The sequence below is a fragment of the Hydra vulgaris genome, chromosome 12 (genome assembly GCF_038396675.1).
Source record: "Hydra vulgaris chromosome 12, alternate assembly HydraT2T_AEP".
In the NCBI taxonomy this organism is placed as follows: Eukaryota; Metazoa; Cnidaria; class Hydrozoa; order Anthoathecata; family Hydridae; genus Hydra; species Hydra vulgaris.
In genome coordinates this window covers 51,350,924-51,374,454 of record NC_088931.1, presented here as the reverse complement: position 1 = coordinate 51,374,454, position 23,531 = coordinate 51,350,924, and the positions used below count along the sequence as shown (strand labels likewise).

At 26.9% G+C, this 23,531-nt stretch overlaps 1 protein-coding gene across 4 annotated transcripts in view; it reads right to left on the bottom strand.

Moving 5' to 3' along the window:
- The window catches only part of LOC105849170 (uncharacterized), a 209,399-nt gene that overhangs the window by 110,686 nt on the left and 75,182 nt on the right, over positions 1 to 23,531 (bottom strand). For all 4 annotated transcript variants that reach the window (XR_010642513.1, XM_065813632.1, XM_065813633.1 and 1 more), the window contains 2 exons: positions 18,522 to 18,642; positions 8,366 to 8,905 (listed from right to left, as the gene is read on the bottom strand). Coding sequence is in view for 3 of the 4 variants with exons in the window: in XM_065813632.1 (XP_065669704.1) it covers positions 8,366 to 8,905; positions 18,522 to 18,642 (661 nt within the window). In the remaining variant the exon portion in view is untranslated. The remainder of the gene's footprint in view (positions 1 to 8,365; positions 8,906 to 18,521; positions 18,643 to 23,531) is intronic.

The following is a 23,531-nucleotide window of genomic DNA, read 5'->3' as shown; positions in this document are numbered from 1 at the left end:
CTTATTATATTATTCAACTCTCTTCTTGTTCATCAATTTTCTCCATGTTTATTAGGAAGTAGTAAAAAACGAATTTTAATTATTAAAACTAAATTATAACAATAATAAAAATAATAATAGCAATAATGAGAAAAAAATTAAAAATTAATTTGTAATGATTTATATTGTGCTTTTGTAATGATAGAGTATATTTATTTAAATTTATTAAACTTTAAAAACTCATTTTAATAAGAAAGTTAAAACTGTGATTAAATTCTTATAATTTCTGTGATCAAATTAGGATGCTATGTCAAACTTTATAGAGTTCAACAGCTAACCCTCTATTTAGAAACATTTTCTGCGCAACAAAGAAAGTGAAACAGCAATCTGTAAACTAAGCCATTGCAAAAAAGTGTTGAAAATCACTTGCGGATCAACAAAAGCTTTTTATTTGCATCTACTTCAATTAAACAAAATAAATGTAAAAGCAGAACTGGCATATACTCCAACATCGGAAGAAGAACCACAGGGTAAAAAAAGTAAAATTAGTTCATATTTTTCATATTGATATACATGCTGGGCTGGCTATAAGGCAATTTGTTAACATACCTAAATCTCTAAACACTGTTAAAAAAATGGTACTAAATTTCTCAAACAATATAAAGAATGTTATAAGAAATGAATTAAGACAAAAAAATAATAGTGTAACTAAGTTTTCAGTTTCTGTTGATGAGCGGACATTGATTCGAAATACCCGTTATTTGAATATCAATTTATTTGATATTCAAATAACGATTCAAATTGTATGCAGAGACATTTAGTTGAGGAAACTGATGATCACATTGAAAATTTGGAAAATGAATCTAAATTTAGTGAAAGCTGTAAATCAGATAGCGATGATGATGGTGATGAGACTTGCTTTATAATGGATAATCATATAACTGAAGATGTAATAATTACAAACAAAAAGATTGGTTCTGTGAATAATAAAGTTAGAAAAATCATGATGGATTTTAAAAGATCACGAACCAAAAACAATGACTGTCTTCAAAAATACATAAAAAATGACTTTCGAAAAAACTTCTTTTAACCAAAGATTGTAAAACAAGATGGAGCAGTTTACTATCAATGCTTGAAAGGTTTCATAATTTAAAAAATTGTATAAAAAAAGCGCTTGTTGATATCAGTATTAATGATTCTATAAAAATGTCAGATAATGAGTATGAAATTGTTTCTGAACTAGTAAATGTGCTAACTCCAGTAAAAGCAGTAGTTAAAGCGCTTTATCGACGCAATGCAATTCTTATAACTGCTAACATTGCGTTAGAGTTTACGCTAACTAAATTAAAGAATTGAATACTACAACAAGTTGTCAACTTTACAATGCATTAGCCTCCAGAATCAAAGAGCAAAGGACTGAATTAACTAGTCTACCACACTATCTATATTACAGATAAAACAAATAAATGCCCATAGGTAAAGTTTATGAAACATCTTCAAATTTTTGAAAATAAAAAAATTATGTTGAAGCTTCTAAATAGATTAAATGTAACACATTTAAATCACCCTACAAATTTGCATAAAATAATGCCAGGATTTCCCGGTAAATTCAGGGAATTAATTATAAAATCCTGAATCCCAGAAATAGACATTTTCCAGGTTTTTGCTAACCCTACTCTTATCTTGTTTTTCAACTCAGGTTTTGTTTACCAACTATCTACATAGTTAACAACTCTTTACCTGTTTTGTTTAAAAATTATCATCATGTTTATCTACTCTCTTCTTGTTTGTCAACCATATCTTGTTTATCAACACTCTTTTTGTTTATCAACACTTTTCTTGTTTATCAACACTTATTTGTTTATCAAAACTGTTCTGATCGTTTATTTAGAATTTTTCATAATTATATGCTCTTTCTTAGTTGCAATTCTAGTATTTTTTGCGAAAATTGATAGAAATATTGTATTTTGACAACTATATATAGTTAATATACGTCAGAACCAAACAATACTAGAATTATAGTGGATTAAGGCACTTTTTCAGAAGATTTTAACTAAATTCATGTTAATGCCGATGAGCAAAAGTGATCTAAAAACTCCAAAATGGTGTTCTTTAGATTTACTATTAAAGATAGTAAAAAGGTTTTGAAGATAATACAAAAGAAGAAAAGTTTCTTCAAATATTAAAAACCTGAAGCAAAAAAAAAAAACAACCTAACTTCTAAAGCTCTTGGACATATTACGCTGATAAAATCATGCTTATTCCAAATTAAAATGAATTCATATAATTTGTAAATCCCCTAAACTACGCTGAGTCCTGTTATATTTATCAACTCTCTTTCTGTTCATTAATTCTCTCAATGTTTATCAACTCTCTTTTTGTTTATCAACCACTACCAAATTTATTAATTTTTTTTTTGTTTATCAACTATCATTTGTTTATTAACTCTCTTCTTGTTAATCACAGTCACCTTGCTTATCACCTCCTATCATACTTATCAATACTCTTTTTGTTTATCAACTCTTTTATTGTTTATCAACTCTCTTTTTGTTCATCAACACTGTTTTTGTTTACAAACATCTATCATATTTATCAACTCTTTTCCCATTTATCCCTCTCTTTTCCCATTTATCCCTCTCTTTTTGTTTTTCAACTCCCTCCTTATTTTTCAATTTTCTTGCTGTTTTTATAATTATTTTCTTGGTAATCAACTCTCTTCTTAATCTCTTTGTTAATAAAATCTCTTTTTGTTTATCGACTCTTATCTTATTTATCAACTCTCTTTATATTTACCAACTTTATACATATTTAATAACTCTCTTCTTCTTTATCAATTTTCATCTTGTTTATCAACACTCTTCTTGCTTATCAACTCTTTTTTTGTTTATCAACTCCTTTACTGTTTACCAACTTTCTTAATATTTATTATCTCCCTTCTTGTTTATTAATTCTCTTTTTCTTAATTAACTCTCTTCTTGTTTACGGACACTCTTCTTGTTTATTAACTCCTATCCATATTTATTACCATATTACTCTTTTATCGTTCATTACTCTCTTTTTGTTTATCAACATTCTTTGCGTTTATTGACACTTTTGTTTTTCAACTTTTTCTTGTTCATCTCTTTTTGTTGATAAACTCTCCTCTTGTTTATTAACCTTTTTCTTGTTTACAATCTTTATTCTTGTTTCTTAACTCCTATCATATTTATCAACTCTTTTTTTGTTTATAAACCATCTTCTTGTTTACCAACACACTTCTTGTTTATTAACTCCTGTCATTTTTATGAATGCTTTCTTTGTTTATCACTCTCTTACTGTCTATCAACTCTCCTTTTGTTTATTGATACTCTTCTTGTTGTTCCACTCTATTCTTATTTATCAACATATTTCTTGTTTACAACCTTTATTCTTGTTTATTACCTCCTATCATATTTACCAACCCTCTTCTTGTTCATCAATTTTCTCTTTGTTTAACAACTCTCAGTTTGTTTATCAACTATCTTCTAGTTTAAAAAATCTCTTCTTGATTATAAACTCTCTTTTGTTTATCAACTCTCTTCTGGTCTATCATTTTTTCTTCACTTTTAAAGTCAAAAATGCCTCAAAATTTTAGGAAACTTCAATTATTAGGTATAAAAAAATAACTAGATAAAAAAAATGTCCTCTTATTTTTCAAAGGGTCATCTAAATTTTGAAAAAAGACCCTTAAAATTTGTTGGGGAATTTTGTTCATAAATTTTTGTTGATAAACAAAGAGAGGTTTAATTAACAATATAAAAGATTTGGTCCTGCAATTGTGTCGGCGTAGAGAGCATAGCTACAACTCCGTATACTACTGTCAGTCTAAGAGAGATACTCGTTTTTGGAAGATACCACTGAATTACTTACTTTGAGAAACAAAAAAAAAAGGTAAATATTTTGTTCATATTAAAAATCTATCTTTGTAAAAAAACTGTAGAGTTTTTTGTACTCAGTTGTGCATAGTGTTTTAAAACCTATTAAGAAAACAACTTAAACTTTTTAATCTATTGTAACTTTGTTCATTACTTGTTACCTTAAATGGGCACTTTTTATGTTATATGTCAAGTGTAAATAGTAATAACCAGAGTGTCACTTTTAACAATTAAAATAATTTTTTGGGTGTGTGTTAACATATAGGATGTTTTTTGTTTTGTTCATTTAACTAAGAGAAGTTTATTCTAGTAGTTTAGAAAGTAGAAGTAGGAATTTTTTTTTAGAAATTTTTTAATAAGAAGTAGAGACAAAATGGTTCTAGGAACTTTCAAAACTAAAGTTTAATATATTATTGATGTTGTGACATTTTTTGATCTTAACTAAAATTATTTTTGTAAGTTAATTAAAATAATCCTATTGAACAAAAGAAAAAAACTGAAAACTTTTTTTTATAGAAAATGGGGATTGGGGGTAGGTAGAGGAGTTGATGATTTATAGATACTTCTTTAATTTACTATCATAAAAAAAGTTTCTCTTCTGTTTTTTATAAAAATGTATAGAAAGTTTTTGGTTAAATTTACGCTATATAACTCTTTTCTGAAAATAAATTGTAATAGCTGACTGACTCTGTATAACTACATTAAACACTCTTTTTAAACACGTTTTTTAACTCTTTTCTTGATTATCAACTCTTCTTTTGGTTATTAATTTTCTTCTTGTTAACATCTTTATTCTTATTTATTAATTCTTATCATATTTATTAACTCTTTTTTTTTAATCAATTTTTTCCTTGTTTAAAAGCTCTTTTCTTGTTAATCAACTCTCTTCTTGTTTATCATTTTTTTTCTTATTTACCATCTTAATTCTTGTTTATTAACTTCAATCATATTTACTAACTATCTTCTTGTTTATCAACTATATTATTTTTTATCAACTCTCTTATTGCTTATCAACACTCTTCCTGTTTATTAACTCCAATCATAATTATTAACTGTCTTCTTGTTTATCAACTACAATAATATTTTTCAATTATTTTCTTGTTCATCAATTTTTCCTTGTTCATCACTCTCTTTTTGTTTAGCAACTCTCTTCTTTTCTATTAACTCTTTTCTTGTTTACCAATTCTTTTTTTGTTTATCAGCACTCTTCTTGTTTATCAACTCTCTTCATGTTCATTAATTTCTCCTTGTTTAACAAATCTCTTCTTGTTTATAACTCCCTTCTAGTTTATCTACTTTCTTGTTTATCAACACTCATCTTATTTATTAACTCCAATAATATTTATTAACTATCTTCTTGTTGATCAACTCCTATTATGTTTATAAATTGTTTGTTAACTCATATTATATTTGTCAACTTTCTTACTGTTTATCAACTTTTTATTAACTGTTGTCTTCTTTATTAACTCTCATTTCTTTTTTATTAACTCTATTTATTTATCAACTTTTATCTTGTTTATCAAACCTCTACTTGTTTATCAACAATTGTTTTGTTTATTATCTCCTATCATATTTATTAACTCTCTACTTGTTTATTAACTCTTTTCTTATTTTATCTATATATATATTTTTTTTTTATTATATATTTCTTTATTATATATATTATCTTTATTCTTGTTTATTAACTCCTATCGTACTTATCAACCCTCTTTTTGTTAACAATTTTCTTTTTTGTTTATTAAGTCTGTACTTATTTATCAACACTCTTCTTGTTTGTCAACCATTATCTTGTTTATTAACACTTTTCTTTTTTATTTTTGTTTATTAACTCTTATTATATTTATTAACTCTCTTCTTTTTTATTAACTTTTTTTTTGTTAATCAACTGTCACCTTGATTATCAAATTTTTTCATGTTTATTAAATCTCTTTTTCTTTATCAACTCACTTTTTGTTTATCAACTCTCTTCTCTCCTATCAACTTTTTTCTTGTTTACCATCCTTATTTTTGTCTATTAACTCCTATCATATTTATCAACACTCTTTTTGTTCATTAACTCTCTTCTTGTTTATGAATACATTTCTTGTTTTTCAGTTCTCCTCTTGTTTATCAATTATGTTTTTTGTTCACTCACTTTCTTCATATTTATCAACCTTATCATTTTTTTCTATTAACTCACAACTTAAAAGTAAGGCATTTAAACTATTTTTCTGTGAAGCTTTGTTTTTTATGAATGGTGCTGAGAGTTTAAGATAATATTTTTAATTTGCATGTATGGTAAGACGGGGCAAAATGAGACAGCGGGGGAAAATAAGATGGTATTTATAATGATCCTAACCTTGCAATTTATTGTTTTAACAATTTTTAAAAGTTTAGTTGTGTTCTTAAATTATTTAGTGATACAAAAAATTTCTTGAACAATTGTGAAATGAAGAAGATGAAGAGAACAACAACCATTTCATCTCTTGGCTATATGACAATTACAAATTTCGATGCGTTAATGTTTTAATTTTTCTCAGTGTTTTTTTTTTTTACAGAGTGGAAAAAAATCTTTTATTCAAAGTTAATGTTTTATTATCATATTTAGGCATTGCTCTTTCATTTCCATATATTGATGTTTTATTTCTATGGCAAAATTAGCAGGAAATTACACAATTTCAATGCCAAGATGTTGCGGGGCAAAACAAGACGATTTGGTTTTTTTGTTTTGCCGATATCAACCATGTTTATTTAGAAAGTTAAATGGTTACATGAGCATCTTGGATGAAAATAATAAATTATCAACTTAGAGGTATATTCTCTGAAGGATATCATAAAGTTACCTCTGTAGAAGTTCTGGCTTTCGTACATCTGGAATTTATCATATGTGTCGGGATATAATTCTAGACATTGAATTTAGTAATAACAAAAACTCTAATGCCAACTTACATAAACCTGATAAAATTGATTTACAAGTTTATTCAAGCACCTTATTATCTTTGTCATCAGGACGTTTAGAAAATATTGATTTTAATATAATAATACCCTGCTTTTTCTAATATTTTAGCTATTTCAAAGATCACTTTATTATCAAGAAAAGGAGAAGAACCACAGATAATAACAACATCACATTATAGAAAATCACTATTTGAATCTTCTGAAAAATCAAAAATGTTAAAAGAACTGAAAATAGAAAATAAATGGGCATTAGGAAAGGGTAAAGAAAGAGTTAAAGTTTAAGTGTTAAAAACTGTGAATGCTCTTGTAATAGATTATGGAGTATGGCTGCAAAAGTATGGAAGTAGAGTCAATGTTTAAAATGTACAACTTGGGCTCATTCAGACTGATGTTAATTTCTGTTAATACTAGTGAGACATTATGTGATTTATGTGACTCATGACAGTGTGTTTGATTATATAATTAACTAGTGACAGTTTGATTATCTATAATATTTGTTTGATTATATATTATGTATTATTATTAGCTGTATTATATTATAAAATATTAACTTGGTAAATCTCTTAAAAATCTGTGTTGTTTACCATTATTTATTTGAATTAATTATTAAAAAAGTCTGTCTCATTTTGCCCCACATAGCAGAGCAAAATGAGACAGGATAAGTGTTGTCAATAAATGATCTCTGGTGATCAAACCACTACAATTTTGCAACTTATATTTTGTAAGGTTATAGTAGGATGGTAGAAGATTTGAAAAACATGTAGTTCTTTTTTCAAAAGTTCTTAGACAGCCTGTATTAGATAAATTAGAGCTTAAGTGTCTCATTTTGCCCCTCTTTACCCTACTTAAAACGCCAAAACTAGAGCTAAAGCTAAAAAAATTATTCGATTTTTATAAATATTCATGTCAAAATTTATCAAATAATTAAGCAACATTTAATTTTAGTATCAAAAATTTGTTTTTTTTGGTGGCAAAAGCAAATTTATTTTTTATGAAATTAATTTAGTTTTTCAATCATTAAACAACAGAAAAATAAAGTTTAACACAAGCTAAGAAAAATTAGATTTCAAATATATTAGGAATATTATTAATCATGTTGTTTAATTCGTTTTAATCGCTTGATTAGTGTATTTTGTATAGTTTTGATAAATAAATATGTTGGGTTGAATATAAAATCAAATTAAGAAAGTTGAGAGTAAATGTATGTAATAGTTGAGAATGGTGTTAACATGCACATTATTATCAAACAATTATTTAACAAAGAAAAAATTTAAAAAACCAAACCTTTTCCAGTCCATATCATTTCTAATTGAATATTACTTTTGCGGATTTTACAATATAACAGTAATGTAAGTTTAATTTAATTTTTGACTAAATTAGAAAGAGAGAGGTTACTTGGTGTTCTTTTATTATCTCTTAACAAAAACCGATAGAACTGCAACCCACTTTATTATCTCTTAAGAAAAACCAATGGAACTACAACCCATTTTATAAGTCACTAATACATTATCTTAAATAATTATATAAGAAAGAAAAAATAAAAAAAAAAACCAAACCTTTTCCTGTCCATGTCATTCTTAATTGAATATTACTTTTGCGGAATTTACAATAGGTAAAGTCATATTTCAATGCATCATCAGGCATCACAACAAAACCGATATAAGTAACTGACCCATAATATTTATTTAAAACATTATTAAAGAGATTCAGCAAATCAATACTGTTACTACCACGATGCAAAGAATAAATGATATATTGCTTATTTGAAAGAAACAACTTTGAATAATTATATATCATATTTTTCAGATCTATAAATGTATTATCAAATGTTTTTTCTTCAGAAACAAGCAAATAGACACGCACATTAAATCCACTTCCAAAATTATCACAATAGTACTCATTACTTATTGTAAAACTCAAACTTGTAACATTTGCATCCGAAGGTAAGTTAACTTCATATGTAAATAAGGACGTTGATGGATAACCATACCATTGTCCTATTAACAAACCGTCTTCTACATCAAAATTTATATAAACTAGTTTTATTATTGTACAAAAGCCATAAGCAGAATACACAAGGGATAATTGCTTTTGATCTAAAATAATCAAAGTTAAATATAAACAATCAAAATATGTGATATTGGATTAATATTATAGAGTTTATTTCAAAAGCAAGTGCTCTGTTTGTAAGAAAATTAAAAATAGACTATAAATGAAAAAAGACATAATAAATATATAAATACTTTATAAAGATAAATAGATGAAGATATTTCAAATTTAATTTTAAGCAAATAGGAGGTGTAGCTAACTATTAATAAAAATAAAATTTATTTAACATTTACAAAGTTTATTTTCAACTTTTGAAAAATAAAAAAAAATTTAACTTTCCCCCTGAAAGTAACAAATAACTAAGAAAATTTCAATACTGTAAAGTTTCTTAATATCATTGTATTTAGATAACTTCTACTTAAAAAATTAAAATTAATTCTAACAACTATTAATAACTACTTTACATAGGCCAAAAAAAAAGGAAACTTTATTCCACTGTTGGTCTTTTTGCATTTTATTTCCTTAAAGGTATCCAAAAGGCTGGAAAAGGCTTTATAAACAAAATTTTTGCTTTCAAATTAAGTCAGCTTTAATTACAATTTTTTTTTTCTGTTTAAAGTACAAAGTAAATACCTAAATATTACAACAACATACAAATATTAAATATGCTGAAATTAATAATAAGAAATTCTTCTTAAGTTATCAACATCAACAACTAATTTAATAACATCAACAACAACAATAACAATAATAATAATAATAATAGTGATAATAATAACAATAATGTTAATGTAGTAATATTAATAACATTAGTAATAAGCAATAAAAATGATAACAAATTGTGTTTGAAGAAGTAGAAGTAAAAAATATGTTTTTTTTAATAAAAAGTCTAATATACTAGTTTTAAAAGTAGCAAATGAACTGAGAGCTTTTAGTTCATAAGGAAGAATGATTTAAGTTCTAGTGCACTGATACTTTATAGATTTATATCCTAGATATTAGAGTGATGTTTTGAGTGTTGAGCGGTTTAAACTACGGTTAAATCTAAGATAATAAATACATTTTGCAAAGTTTTTTATTTTGATGTTTCCAGAAAAATTAGCAATTTAAGTGTTGAATATATTCACATAGTTTTAGAAATTATATAGAACACATTAAAATTAAAATAACAATGTTGGAAATAAATTATTTTTAGATTGAATGTTTCCACACTTGAAATGCATATCTTAGATGTGAGCTAAAAAGTAGCGTGGTATATGTTCAAAAGTGTATCAAGATTAAAATAATGGCAGAATTTAGCCAGAATGCCATTAGATCTGCTTAGTCTCACAGATAATTCTTTACATTAGAATAAAAAAGAAAAATTAAAATTAATTATGATACAGAAATATATAATTGAGTTAAGAGGATTAGTTTTCTGCCCTCTAAAGATCGTTAATCTAAAGATCATGTGTTTAAAGATTTTTATTTGATTTACTTTAAAAATAACAAACTCAATTTTATTTGAAATAAGAGGCAAGTTGTGTTCTGTAGTAAAAACACATAGTAAACCATTTAAGGGGTACCCCCTTTATCATATAGTATTCTAAACTTTTAAATAGAATAATAGAGTTAATTATAATTAAATCGATTAAATTATAATTAATTCTATTAGATTAGATTAAATTAAAATAGATAAGTTAATAGATTAAATTTAGATTAATAGGTTTAGAATAAAAGATTAAATTTATAGTAATAAACTAATTTAAATTAAATTAAGGAAATAGACCAAAATAAATGAGATTAAATTAAATTAGTATTAAAAAGAATGATAGAAAAATAGAAAAATAGAGTTTACTATATCAAAAGCTTTTTGTAAATCAATAAATACTCCACATACAAAATATTTATCAATGAGAGCTTTTCTAATTGGCGTGATTTTCAATGATTGGCAAGAAAACCACACTGATTTATGCAAATGCATTTAATTTTTTTAAACAAAAACATGCAGCTAATTATTCACCACTTTGTCAAAGAGGTGTGGCGGAATTTATATTGTCACAAATTTGATTGTCCAAAGTGTGAAAAAAGAATAGTGTCACAAGTTTTCACATTATTGATTGTCTAATAACAAAATAAGGAATAATGGCGCAAATGAATTTAATAAACAGTTTCGAATATATAAAAAGGCATAATGTCACAAAAAAGTTTAATGAATCAGTGTCAAAAAAACAAAAAAGTAATGGTGTCGCAAATACTAAAATCAGAATAGCGTCGGAAACAAAAAAAAGGAGTAAAAAAGTGTTGAAAATGAATTTAATGAATATTGTCAAGAATAGAAAAAGGAACAATGTCATTATCTAAACAAGCATTTAACTATAAATGCTTGTTTAGATAACATGTCTGATATCATACCAAAACAGTTTACTACCGGGAGCTTTAGTACATACACTATCTTATAGCCTGCTGCTGCAACAGAGAGCCGCTACATCGACTGAGGGTTTGGGATTGGGTAGCAATCTTTTCTTTCATTGTTCTTTCTTTTTTTCTTTTTTTTTTCTTTAAAAGCTGTACACTATAAAGATAAGCAAACAAGTAAGCATTTGCTGATCTATATACGCTCTAGTAAATCTACTATAGCGTATATAGATCAGCAAATGCTTACTTGCAAATGCTTACTTGCTAATTGTTATATCTACTATATATATTTTTCGATATATATAGTAGGTATAACAATTTGTTGAGATCTTTAAATATGTTTTTGTAATTAGTTACAGTCTCAAAAGAGTTAAATGAATTCGTTGATATATTCTAGCATAACAATGTTGCACGACCAGCATAACAATGTTGCATACCAGCATAACAATGTTGCATATCTAGCATAACAATGTTGCATACCAGAATGATAGGAAGTTAAAATACAGTAAAAAGAGCTAAAACAAAATCAAACAGTTTAATACTAAATTTAAGTAACAGTTAGAGTCAGATATCAAAGATTTTGATAAAAATATGAAAAAATATGAACAACAATAAAGAAATAATAATAATAATAAAGGCAGTTTAAAACAACATAGTATATTAATAATAATATATTAATAAGTAAAATGTGAATCATAAATAAAAAAAATAAGTGATAAAACAATTAAAAATACATACCTTATAAGTTTTTTTTTTTTTAGTTGACTTTGATAAAAAAATATTTATTATCTTATTAAAATTTTAAATATGTGTGATGTGTGATTCTTGAAATTTTATATGCAGATGAACTATTTCTTAAATTCTCAAAACTCTCAACAAACATAACCTTAATTTATGTTTCATCAGACCATTAAAGGTTATAACCCATAACTTTCTTTTGTTGTGATGTTTTTTTTTCAGTGATAAACAACATGGGGTAACAAAAGCCACATCATAAAGTGGCTTTTGTTAGTCCATTCTTTTTGTGTGATACTATAATAAATCAAAGTTCCTTAAGTAATAAATTTTTTCTCTTTTTCAGGACTAAAAATGCCTAGAAGCCCAAAGAAGATGCTTGGAACCTAAAAGTATAAGGATTACACATAAGAGTTACTGAAAACAGCTGTAGAAGAAAGGGTCATCTTTAAAAAAAGTTCCCTGAGAAATTTGGTATATTAAGATTTTTTCTGATTGCCGCATAAAGTTTGTACTGCTACCTCCTAACAGTACGCACTTTGCATAGCACTTAGATGTGGTATTCTTTGGGCCATTAAAATAAAATGGCAGCAGACTTTTACACAGTGGAAATGGTCAATTGTGGCTCTATTCCAAAAGACAGCTTTCCGAGATTTCTGAAAAAGTGCCTTGATGCTTTGGGTGAGGAAAACATAAGCAAAAACTTAAAAAGTAGATTTAAGGCAGCTGGTATTGTACCCTTAGACAAAAATAAAATTCTGAAAAAGCTTCCTGATAGTGATGCCACTGCCAAAAGTAACTCCAGTTGCCCATAAACAGTATCTCCAGAGCTTAATTCAAGCCAAACTGATTCTATCAAAGCCTTTTTTGAAGAAAGTAGGGAGAAAGTCTCCTAAATAACAGAAGAAGAGAAAACTGAATGTCCCAGCAGGAATGGGGATTAAAAAGATTGAAGACACAATTCTGACAAGTTATGATAGTTCTCAATCGAATATGTTCAAAACACCTGATACCAAAACAAACATAAACTGCAGCAAACTAAAGACTTAGAAACATGATAAGAAACTTGCAAATGCTGACTAATTTGACAATACTGATGACTAGTATTCTTTATGAGGCTCTAATTCAGATATAGATATGAAAACATTCAGTGATCTGGAATTGAAATAAAAAAAGGAATCTCTGAAGAAGAACTTAAATCTGATGTTTACATCATTGTTGAGTTCATCTTCTGAAAAACACAAAAAAAGAAACCACTAAAAAGTACTATGGAGCCCTTCTTAGAACTTGTTTTAAGAACAACAATATTTCAAAAGAAGCTCCAAATCAAAGGAATTGACAATTTATTTTTAATTGTTGATGACAGAAGATGTTATACTTTTTCTTCCAAACTGAAGCACTCATTTTAACTAACCTATTTTAAATAATATTTTCCTTTCTTTTTAATATTTTATCCTTAATAATAGAGATTTTTTCTTGCCAATAGTGGTTCTTTATTTTTACATATGCCTGATTTATGGTTTGACTCCAGCACTCTATAACTAAAGCCAAACATTGATTTTTAATAAATAACCTCTTTTTTCAACATCTTTGCTTCCAACAAGGCTGCAACAACCACTGATAGAGTTGGAATCAATGGAAAAGAAAAGATGAAGTTTATAGAGCAAGATAACGATTGACTGACAATTTAAAAGATTGCTAAGGAAAAGAACTGATGTTCAAGGAAAAAAAACTAGATGAACAAGAGCTTTTAGAGCACTTAAAAACAGAAAAAGGATGAGAATTAATTGAATGCTGAGTAAAACAAAAATGAATTTTAGTAGACGGCACAAGAGATGCTAGCTCTTTAGAGCAGTGCTCGTTATAGTATAGAAAAGAGAAAGAGAAGAAATAATACGATGAAGTGATAAAGGTTGGAGTTTGGCTGCAAGAGCAGATTCAACTATGTTTACAATGCGTTTTTACATCTTATCAAAGAGTGAAAAGACATAATTCAAAGATCCACCCTAGATATGGCAACAGTATTCCATACAAAGACAGATTTGAGATTTATAGAGATGAAGAACAGAATCCAAAGTGGCAAGCATAAAGAGATGCAACCTTAGCAGATGCTAATTTTGCAATCAATTTGATACATGGTTTCCAAGTAAGATGACTCATCAAGTACCTTACCATTCATAAATAAAAGAAGATCAAAATTATTTCAAAAACGATTGGCTGAAAAAAATGTAGCGGAAATGAGATACATTTCAAGCTCAAATTCCCCCTCCAAACTATCAAAGTGTGTTGGCTTCTTATCAAGACAAAAATAAATGGTAGTATTGTCAGCAAACAATACCCGGATAGGGCCGAGGATAAAACCTTAAGGAACCTCTGAAGTTACAGGATATGTAGAAGAGTGCTGTCCATCAAGAACAACTTATATATTAAAATGAGAAAGGAAGGACTCAATAATCTTAAAGATGTTACACTGTAACATCTTTAAGATTATTGGTTACACTGATACACTGTAAGAAGAAAGCTTATGGGGAAGACTGGCATGTCAAACTTTATCAAAAGTTTTAGAAATGTCAAAAGTGACAGCCTCTCCACCTTTATCTGATGCACAATAAAACCTATCGGTTATTACTGTTAGCAAATCAGCTGAATAACAAGAAGATTGAAATCCATACTGATGATCAGAAAGTAAGTTATTAAATTCAAGATAAGAGATTAAGTGTTTGTTAATTAAAGATTCAAAAACCTTGCTTATGATAGGAAGAAGACTAATGAGACAATAGTTAGACAAGCCAGATTGTTCTCCAGAATTTTTGAAAATAGAGGTAACAGATGCTGCTTTCCAGCGGGCTGGAAAAAAAGACTCTGATAAACACTTGTTAAATAGTTTTGAAAGTATAGACGACAGCTCCAGAGAACACTTCTGCAAAACTATAACAGCTATGTTGTCTGGACCACAAGCTGTAGAATAGTCCAAGCAAGAAATTATCATAGATACAGAAGTTGGAATGATACGAATATTAAGCAATGGATCAACATCTTTGTTGGCTATATCAGGTAAATTGCAACTAGTGGAACCAAGAGATGGTATTGATCAAAAGTTCTTAGCAAACAATTCAGCTTTGTCTTTAGGTGAAGTGACAAAATCTGAACCATTCAAGAGGTGGAATAACAAATTTGACTATATTATTGGTAAATTGTATTATTGTTTAAGATTCTCCAGAAGTCACGAGAGTCAAATTTTTGAGATGTAATACAAGATTTTATGACCTGAGAAGAGCAGGCTTTGGCCTTAGGCAAAACTTTTCTACAATGGTTTCTAGCAATAGTAAACAGATCTCTGTTTTCCGGAGAATTGTTTTCTGATAGATATGAAAGTAATGGTTTTGATTGAAAATTGCAGCAGCAAAATGAGAAAAAAACCATGGAGAAGAATAATGCAAGAATAATTAAAATCGTTGAGAGGGTATAAAAGATTACATGCCAGCCTGAATTTAAGAAGTTATGTAAGAAGCACATTTGTCACCAGGAAGAAAAAAGATTTTTACCCAAGGGCCATAATGAAGAAAATCACGAAAAGAATACCAGTCAGCTTTATGGTAGTTGTAAGCGGTATGATGATAGAGGACCCCTGGTGATGAAAAAGAATAAGATAATAGTGTTAGAGAGATCAAACCGTGATCAGAAGCACCTAGCGGTAAATGCGGAGAAACTGAGCAATGACTAGAATCAGAAACAAGACATAAGTTAAGTAGAGAATGTAAATGATTCGGTTTGTCAGGAAAGCAAGTTAGAAAGTTATTTATATGAGTTAAAGATTGAGAAAAGCAAAAGTTGTGGGCCTTAATGACTGCAGAGTCACTGACACTAGAGCCAATATATTCAGTCTGCTGAGTATTAACATTAAGTTGCCAACAACAACAATATTGGCTGATAGATAGTGTCTAGATTCCCAACAAATTGGTGAAGTCTTACTAATGTAAATGCCCAGCCAAGCATGTGACTATGGAGTCTTTACAAATTAAAGGAAGATAACTATAAACACTATGATCACAGTGTGAGACAGCCGAACTCAAATTAGCCTCACAAAGAGCAAGTAGGTCTGGTGAACTTTGGAAGAGATAAGATTCAACAGAAGAAAAGTTACTTTGAAGATCGCAAATATTAGTAAATGATAAGTTTAGAGAACTTAGTGATGACAATGGTTTATTGTGTTTTATAGTTTTTGTTATTTTATTAAAATTGTTAAAGAACTTGACTTAAAACATAGATAGAACTTAGTACACTATTTAATAGCCTAAGCAATTGCCTCATTACTATTAATAAACCCATAGCCATAACAAAGGGCTCCAAATGTACTATCAACAATGCATACTAAAAATATGAACAGCGACACTAACCATGGGTAACCTGGAACTGTTAATAGTCTGATATTTTACAGCTTCTGATGGAATCAGCCTCTCTGAGAGCTACTACAGAGTTTGGAAAACCTGACCGCGAGCCAGCCTCAGAACCATAAAGCTGAACTTCAAAATTGGCTTTAGTTATTCCCATCTGTGGTAACTGAAAAATGAATGCAATTCATTCATTTGCAGAGAGTTACTACAGTCAAAAATTAATCTTTTTTGTTTTATCAATAGTTAACCGCAATGGTTAATTAAATAAAATAGTGCTTTTTAAAAAATGTCTTTTCACACCCACTATATATATGCCTTACATAATAAAATAACACTAAAATAAAGGAATTAGATTTTAAAATTTTAAAGGTGATTCATGGTCCTTAAACTTAAAAACATCTCTAAAAAAATATGTTATTAAAAAAATGTGAGAAAATTAATTTTATATTAAAAAAAAACAATTTTTATGCAATAAAATTTAAATTAATAGTTTTTATATCTACTTTTATAATTTTTATTCACTTTTTTATTTTTAACTAAAGTAATTGAATAATTTTTAAGAAATTAAAATTAATATTTTTTATATTATTTTTTATTATCCTTTTAAAATTTTATATAAATTTGCTTTATTTTTTACCAACATTTTTTAAATTATTAGAGCTTGCCTTTACAAAAAAAATTAATTTTTTATTCAAAATTTGAAAAAAGCTGTTTGAAAAGCATGACAATTATTAGTACAAAAAAGAAAAGGGAATCTTATTTTTAAAAAATTATGATTAATTAAAATGTTTTTCTAACACATTTACAAAAAAAATGTTGATAAAACTATAATTACATTTTTCAGCCAAAAGGCTTAATTTCAACATTTCCTGTTTTATTAGTGACCCTGCTTTCTTATTTGAAGTCAATAAGTGGCAAAAGACTGTCAATTGTATTAAGGTAACTGTTGCTTTAGGACATCCCTTACAATTCGACAAAATCTTAATGTAATGTCTCTTTTTAGAATGAGATATATTTCCTCAAAGGAGAGATTCTATTGGGGCAGTTTGAAATTTTATTTTTTAAGTATTTAAAAAAGGTTATATTTTATCTTTTTTTTTTCCATTAATAAAATCATCATGCAAAATAATTCTTAAGTTAAAATTTGTTTATCATACCAAAAAACATAGATAGCGTCCTTCAGAGAGATCCTAAACAGTTGAACATTTATCTAATAATATAATTTCAGATGATTATCAATTATCATTACACATCAAATCATAACTAAAGTTAAAACCTTTAAAAAATGATATTGCTACTCATTTAAAAAGTACTGATTTGAAAACCAAAAAATAGTAAAAAGCTATTCACTTAGAACTCAATAACTTGCAAAATTATTTATTTTATTCATTCATTCAAAGTCATTCAGTCTAATTGATTTTATTCATTCTCTCTTCATCCTTCAGTCCCTGTGACTTGAAATGTTTAGTGAATTAATATAATTAATTAGGGCATTTTTTGAAGGGAAACAAAAAACATACATTCTTTGTAAATATATTGTAAAAATATTGTAAAAGTGGCTGCAACCTTAAAAGTAAATGTATTGTGCATTAGTTTTTATAAATTGCATCTTGTTGACAACAACATTTATACAAAATTCATGTTTTTAACTAAATTAAAAATAAATAAGTTGTTATACTGCTATATACTAAGTAATATTGTTTATAATATAGTATATCATATCAATAAGGTTTTTCAATATTTTGTAAAGGAAATAAATTTTAATTCAAATACAAAAGTTGGTTTTTACTTTCCAGCTTTAGTCTTATGTTTTTTAATTGAAGTTTATGTGGTATTATTTAAATTTTGTTTCTACAAATCTATCCAAATGTTGTGGTTATAGGCGCATTTGCCATAGGGCAAATCTAGGCAAATGCCTAGCGGCGCCAACCATAAAGAGGCATTTAGTTTTTTATTTTCTTTAAAAAGTTGTAGCTTTTAGCGAAGAAATGTATTTCTTAAAATCTTATTATGAACTTTTGGATGATGGTTTTTCATGTCTAAGAGCACCGACAATTTAACAATGTCACAAATGCAGCTCTGGTTGTTGTCAACAAGATGCATTTTGTAAAAGAAGTATCTACCACCAACATCTTACCTTTTTGACCCCAAAATTTAACAAGAGGATCAATCGCATAACTTGCATCAAACTTTAACATTTGTGTTTTAATAAAACTATTTATGACAATGATACTGTTATCTCCACTTGCTTTTTCAAACTAAAGTAGTAAAAATGACATTGAAATAAATAATATATATTTTTTGTATTGCTGTAGAATCAATAAGATTTTTCTTTTTTTTTTCTTTAATATAAATTCACTCCCAACAAGACAACCACTGTTTATTTATATTATTAAATTGGTTTATCAAAATAAAACTATAACCACAACAAAAAAATAAACCAAAAAATATTATTAGACAATAAAAGATAACTTTACAAACATAAACTAAATAACCATTTATTAACAAAGCAACTTTAATAAAATAACGTTAAGAATTCAAATGCAAAAAAACTTTTACTTTCATAAAAATTTTTTATGTGGTATTGCTAGTGACATTCCAATATATATAATGGTTTAAAAAAATCAAAATTTCATTTTAATTTGTTGATTAATAATTTTTAGTATTGATTAAATAAGTTACAGTTATAAGCAACATAAGATTGAAATATACAGAGGAGGTATACATAATGTTTAGTGGGAAGAAAGAGATCAAAAAGTAAAAATTCTTTATAATGCTAAAGCATTATAAACAATTATGTAGTAATGATTTAGCTATATAAAGTCAAACTATAAACATGGTTGCTAAAAAAAACTTTTTAAATACACAACCAGACAAAAAATAAAATCCCAATGTTCAATATATAGTAATGCAACAAATTATGATTTACCCGTTATATTTTGAAACTTAGCTGACAATTGTAATTTTACTTTTGTGTTGCTAGCAATGTTAGTTTCTTAGTTTTTAGTTGTTGCAATGTTTTAGTTGTTGCAACGTTGTTTGCAATGTTAGTTGCTAGCAATGTTTTAAAATAAAACAATGCTGGTTAAGCAAATTTTAATCCCAAAAATGACAGGTCAAAAACTTCAATTACCTATGATGAAAATTTTGGTTAATATTTTAAGTGTTATTGCCAGAACACTTCACAACAATGTTTCAAATAAAACAAGTGCAAGTGATATTAATTTACCACACAAACGCACATCAAATATTGCAGATATTTGCTTTGCGTTTCTTTCAAAAAATAAAAACATGTAACAACAAGTTTGAAAAAAAAGTGGTAGAGAGAAATTGAGATTCTAAAAATGATGGAAAAACATGGTCTAAGCTATTAGAAAAAAAAGTTACTGCCAATACATTAAACAAAAAAATAATGTTTCATGGAAAAATCTCATAAACATTATTACTCTTGTCTAAAATTTACTCAATAAGTAAAAAATATCATATTATATTGAAAAAAAAAAATTGACATGTTCGTAATTTGAAAAAAAAAAAAAATTTTTGGAATTTAATTACCTTCAACTCAAAGACACCACTAAACTAAATGTAAGAAAAAAAACTGTAAAGAAAATTAAATTAAGAAAATTAAATCTGCTGGTATGTTTTCTGTTTAATTGGATACTAGATGTAATTGTGAAGCTTTAATACTTAATAGTTATGAGACATGCCACAGATAAAGTTCATGAACAAATTATATGCATTGGAAACTGTACATCTAATACTGGATAAGGTAAGTTTAAACTATTTCATAAGAAACTCAATAAAGGTAACATGATCAATTTATCAAGATTAAAATGATTGCCACTGCAAAACTTTAATTTATAAATATTCCACTACATAGAGTTACTTTCTGATTATTTATATATCACTGGAACAAATTTACTTAAACTTTAAGTAAATTTGTAATAATATGCTTAATATATGTAAATAATATATGTGAAAATATGCTTGAATCAAGCATATTTTAGATTGTATTGTTGGGTTGTTAGAAAATATTTCAAGCAATTTTGATGGTGCTTTTGACAATGCCAAACAATTAGTAACATGGGCTATTATCAACTTGAAAGAAAAAATTTATACTTGAAGAAAATTTTTTATAGAAACATTTACAGAAAACAAAAGTTATTTCTCTAAAAGGTTCAATAAAAGAACTCACTAGATAGTTGAAAGTAATGCAGTGAGCAGATGCTACATTGAAGTTCAAAATTGCATCATAACCATAAATTATAAACTAATATAAAACCATACTAATATAGTAATCATATATAACGTATAATATAATATATTTAAGGTATATTTTAATATATATAAGGTATAATATAATAAAGTACTTGTCAAAATTATAGCACAACCTATTAAATTAAAATTTTCATGTAAAATTTTTGTATGTATTAATCATATTGTTGAGAGCATTTTTAAAATGTGTTTACATTAGTCATTTAAAATGTGCGCATAAAATTAAAAATTTTGTTCACTATTCATCTTAGAAATAAACAATTTTACAAACATATTCAAAAAATGTTGGTCAAATTTATAGCACACTCATATTCATACGTAATTTTGACAGTGTGAATTATTAAATGCATTGATGTATTGTTGTGTATGATATTTTATTTATCTACTAGCATCATAGTTAATTATTTAAAATAGCATTGTTAGATTGTTAGATAGCATTGTTAGATTGTTAGATTGTATAGCATTGTTAGATTGTTAGATAGCATTGTTAGATTGTTAAATAGCATTGTTAGATTGTTAGATTGTTAGATAAAATAGCATTAGATTGTTAAGTCTTATAATTTTTCAAAGTTTTTTGAGTAATTTTAAAATTAAAACAAAATTTATGCAATGGGTTGCAAAGCAGTGAGCTCTGTGTGGCAACAGCTCGTTAAAAACTTGTAATTCAACAGCAATTTAATATTGCTGGTATTGTTAAACATGCTAAAACTTCCAGAAAATTTGTCTATAATACTGCTGATAAAATAAAAATGAGTTTACCAATGAAAAAGGGACCAGATCAAGGATGTTGTAGGTGCACTAATTCTACAGAAGACCACTAAGTAGCGACACTTGCTAAAAAAAATTGTACTAATTCAAGGTGAAAAATTGCTATTGAGTTGAATGCTGCAAAAGAAAAAACCATTAGTTCAAGAACAGTTTGTTGTTGTTTGTTGAAAAAGGGTTGAAAAGTTACACGCAGAAACAATGTTGTTATCAACATTAAGCTCAGAAAATGTTGATTGGACTCGAAATCAAAGGTATCATGTGGTATTTAGTGAAGAATCACATTTAATGTCATAAATATAAAGAATCGCAAGTTTGTATGTCATCTCCTAATGAAAAAGATTTAATTTTTAACTTTACATCAAGAGCACAAGGTGGAGGTGGAACTATTTCTGTATGGGGATATTTTTTTGCAAATGGAATAGGTTTATTGAAGTTTTACAAAGGTCGTTTGAATGCTTCTTCTTATTTAGAAATGCTGAATTTCCTGACTATATGGACACTCTTTTTGATTCTGAAGCTGAAGATTGTTATATTATACAAGACAACGCACCGTGTCACAAAGCAAAAAAAACTCTGGAATGATTTACAACGAAGAACATTTGGCTCCTGGAATGGCCACCCATTTCATTAGATGCAAATTTGATCAAAAATCTTTGGTCAATTATTGACCAAAAACTCAAAAATTACAACATAAGCAACACACATTTTTTTTGTTTGTTGTTAATTCACCTCCCCAAGGCCGATAAGGCCACTACAGGTGAGGAGGCTACTTGTGGTTATATAACCCTCTCTCAACTCTATAACTCCAAAACACAAACCTTGACAAACAAGGCCGCTGCGTGGAGAAACAAGTTGAGTGCAGTACTACCAGGGACGTGATGGGATGAAATTACCTAAAGGATGCAATTGAAGACATTTGGGACAAGACTTCAATTAATCTTTGCATTAAATTGGTAAATTCTGTTCCAGATTGTATTTCTCAAATTTTTAGAACTAAAAGATCCAACAATTCTTCATATTACATCAAATTCTTATGTTTTTTTATATAAAATTTGTACCATGTGCTATAATTTTGACCATCTTATTTTTCTGTATTATTACTAAGGGAACTTTAAAACATGTAAAGTTTAAATGTATTTTCAATTTTCATTCATTTTTGTAAAAAGTAAAATGTTATTCTTTAGATAAAAAAAAATAATTATAACTTTTCATTCAACCCTCCGCTAAATTTCTGTCATTAAATTTTTATTTTAAATTTGTGCTATAATTTTGACCAGTACTTTATATATAAGGTATAATATAAATCGAAAAAATAAGCTTTAAAAGTAAATAAATGTCTATGTGTATATATGCTTATACTGGTATTTTTTTTTTCATTGTTTATTTATAAAAAATTGTTTATTAATAAAAAATATGCCTAATGTTATTATAATTTACTTCAGAATAGTTTTAGAAATCATGTCACCCATTGTCAGACACTTAACATGATGACAACCTCTGCCAGACACATTTAAAGCTCAAACAATTGACACTTTCTACAGTTAAAATTCCAAATAAACATATATGTTAGCAATATTTTTACTTTTATATGTAAAATTGTCACACCAAAAATCTTAGTTATGTAACATAAGTAAAAATATTTGTTGTTTGATTGCGTAAAATGAATTACTGGTATTTAACTGGTTTCAATCAGCATTACCATTAGATGAAAATTGTAATAAAAATTTTTTAAAAAGGGTCTTAATAGCTATAATATTAACTTTGAATAATACAATATTGTCATTGTATTTTTATTATTCAAAATAATAAAAATACAATGACAATAATCATGATAATTCTAAAGAAAATCATTTCTAAAATTTTAGAAAAAAGTTCAAAAGTTTAGGATAAATAGTAGTAAACAGAAATAGTATAACAGACTTTCAGTCTGTCTAAACCAAAACTTTCAGTCAAGTTACGCTCCAACTTTCCAATTTCCTACTTCAAATATGTTCAAAGTCACTTTAAACATATTTGAAGTAGTGCAATTATTTATATAAAATTATTTATAGAGAACTAGCCTTTCTTATTAATAAAAAGTTTTTTTACTGCAATGTTTTAATAG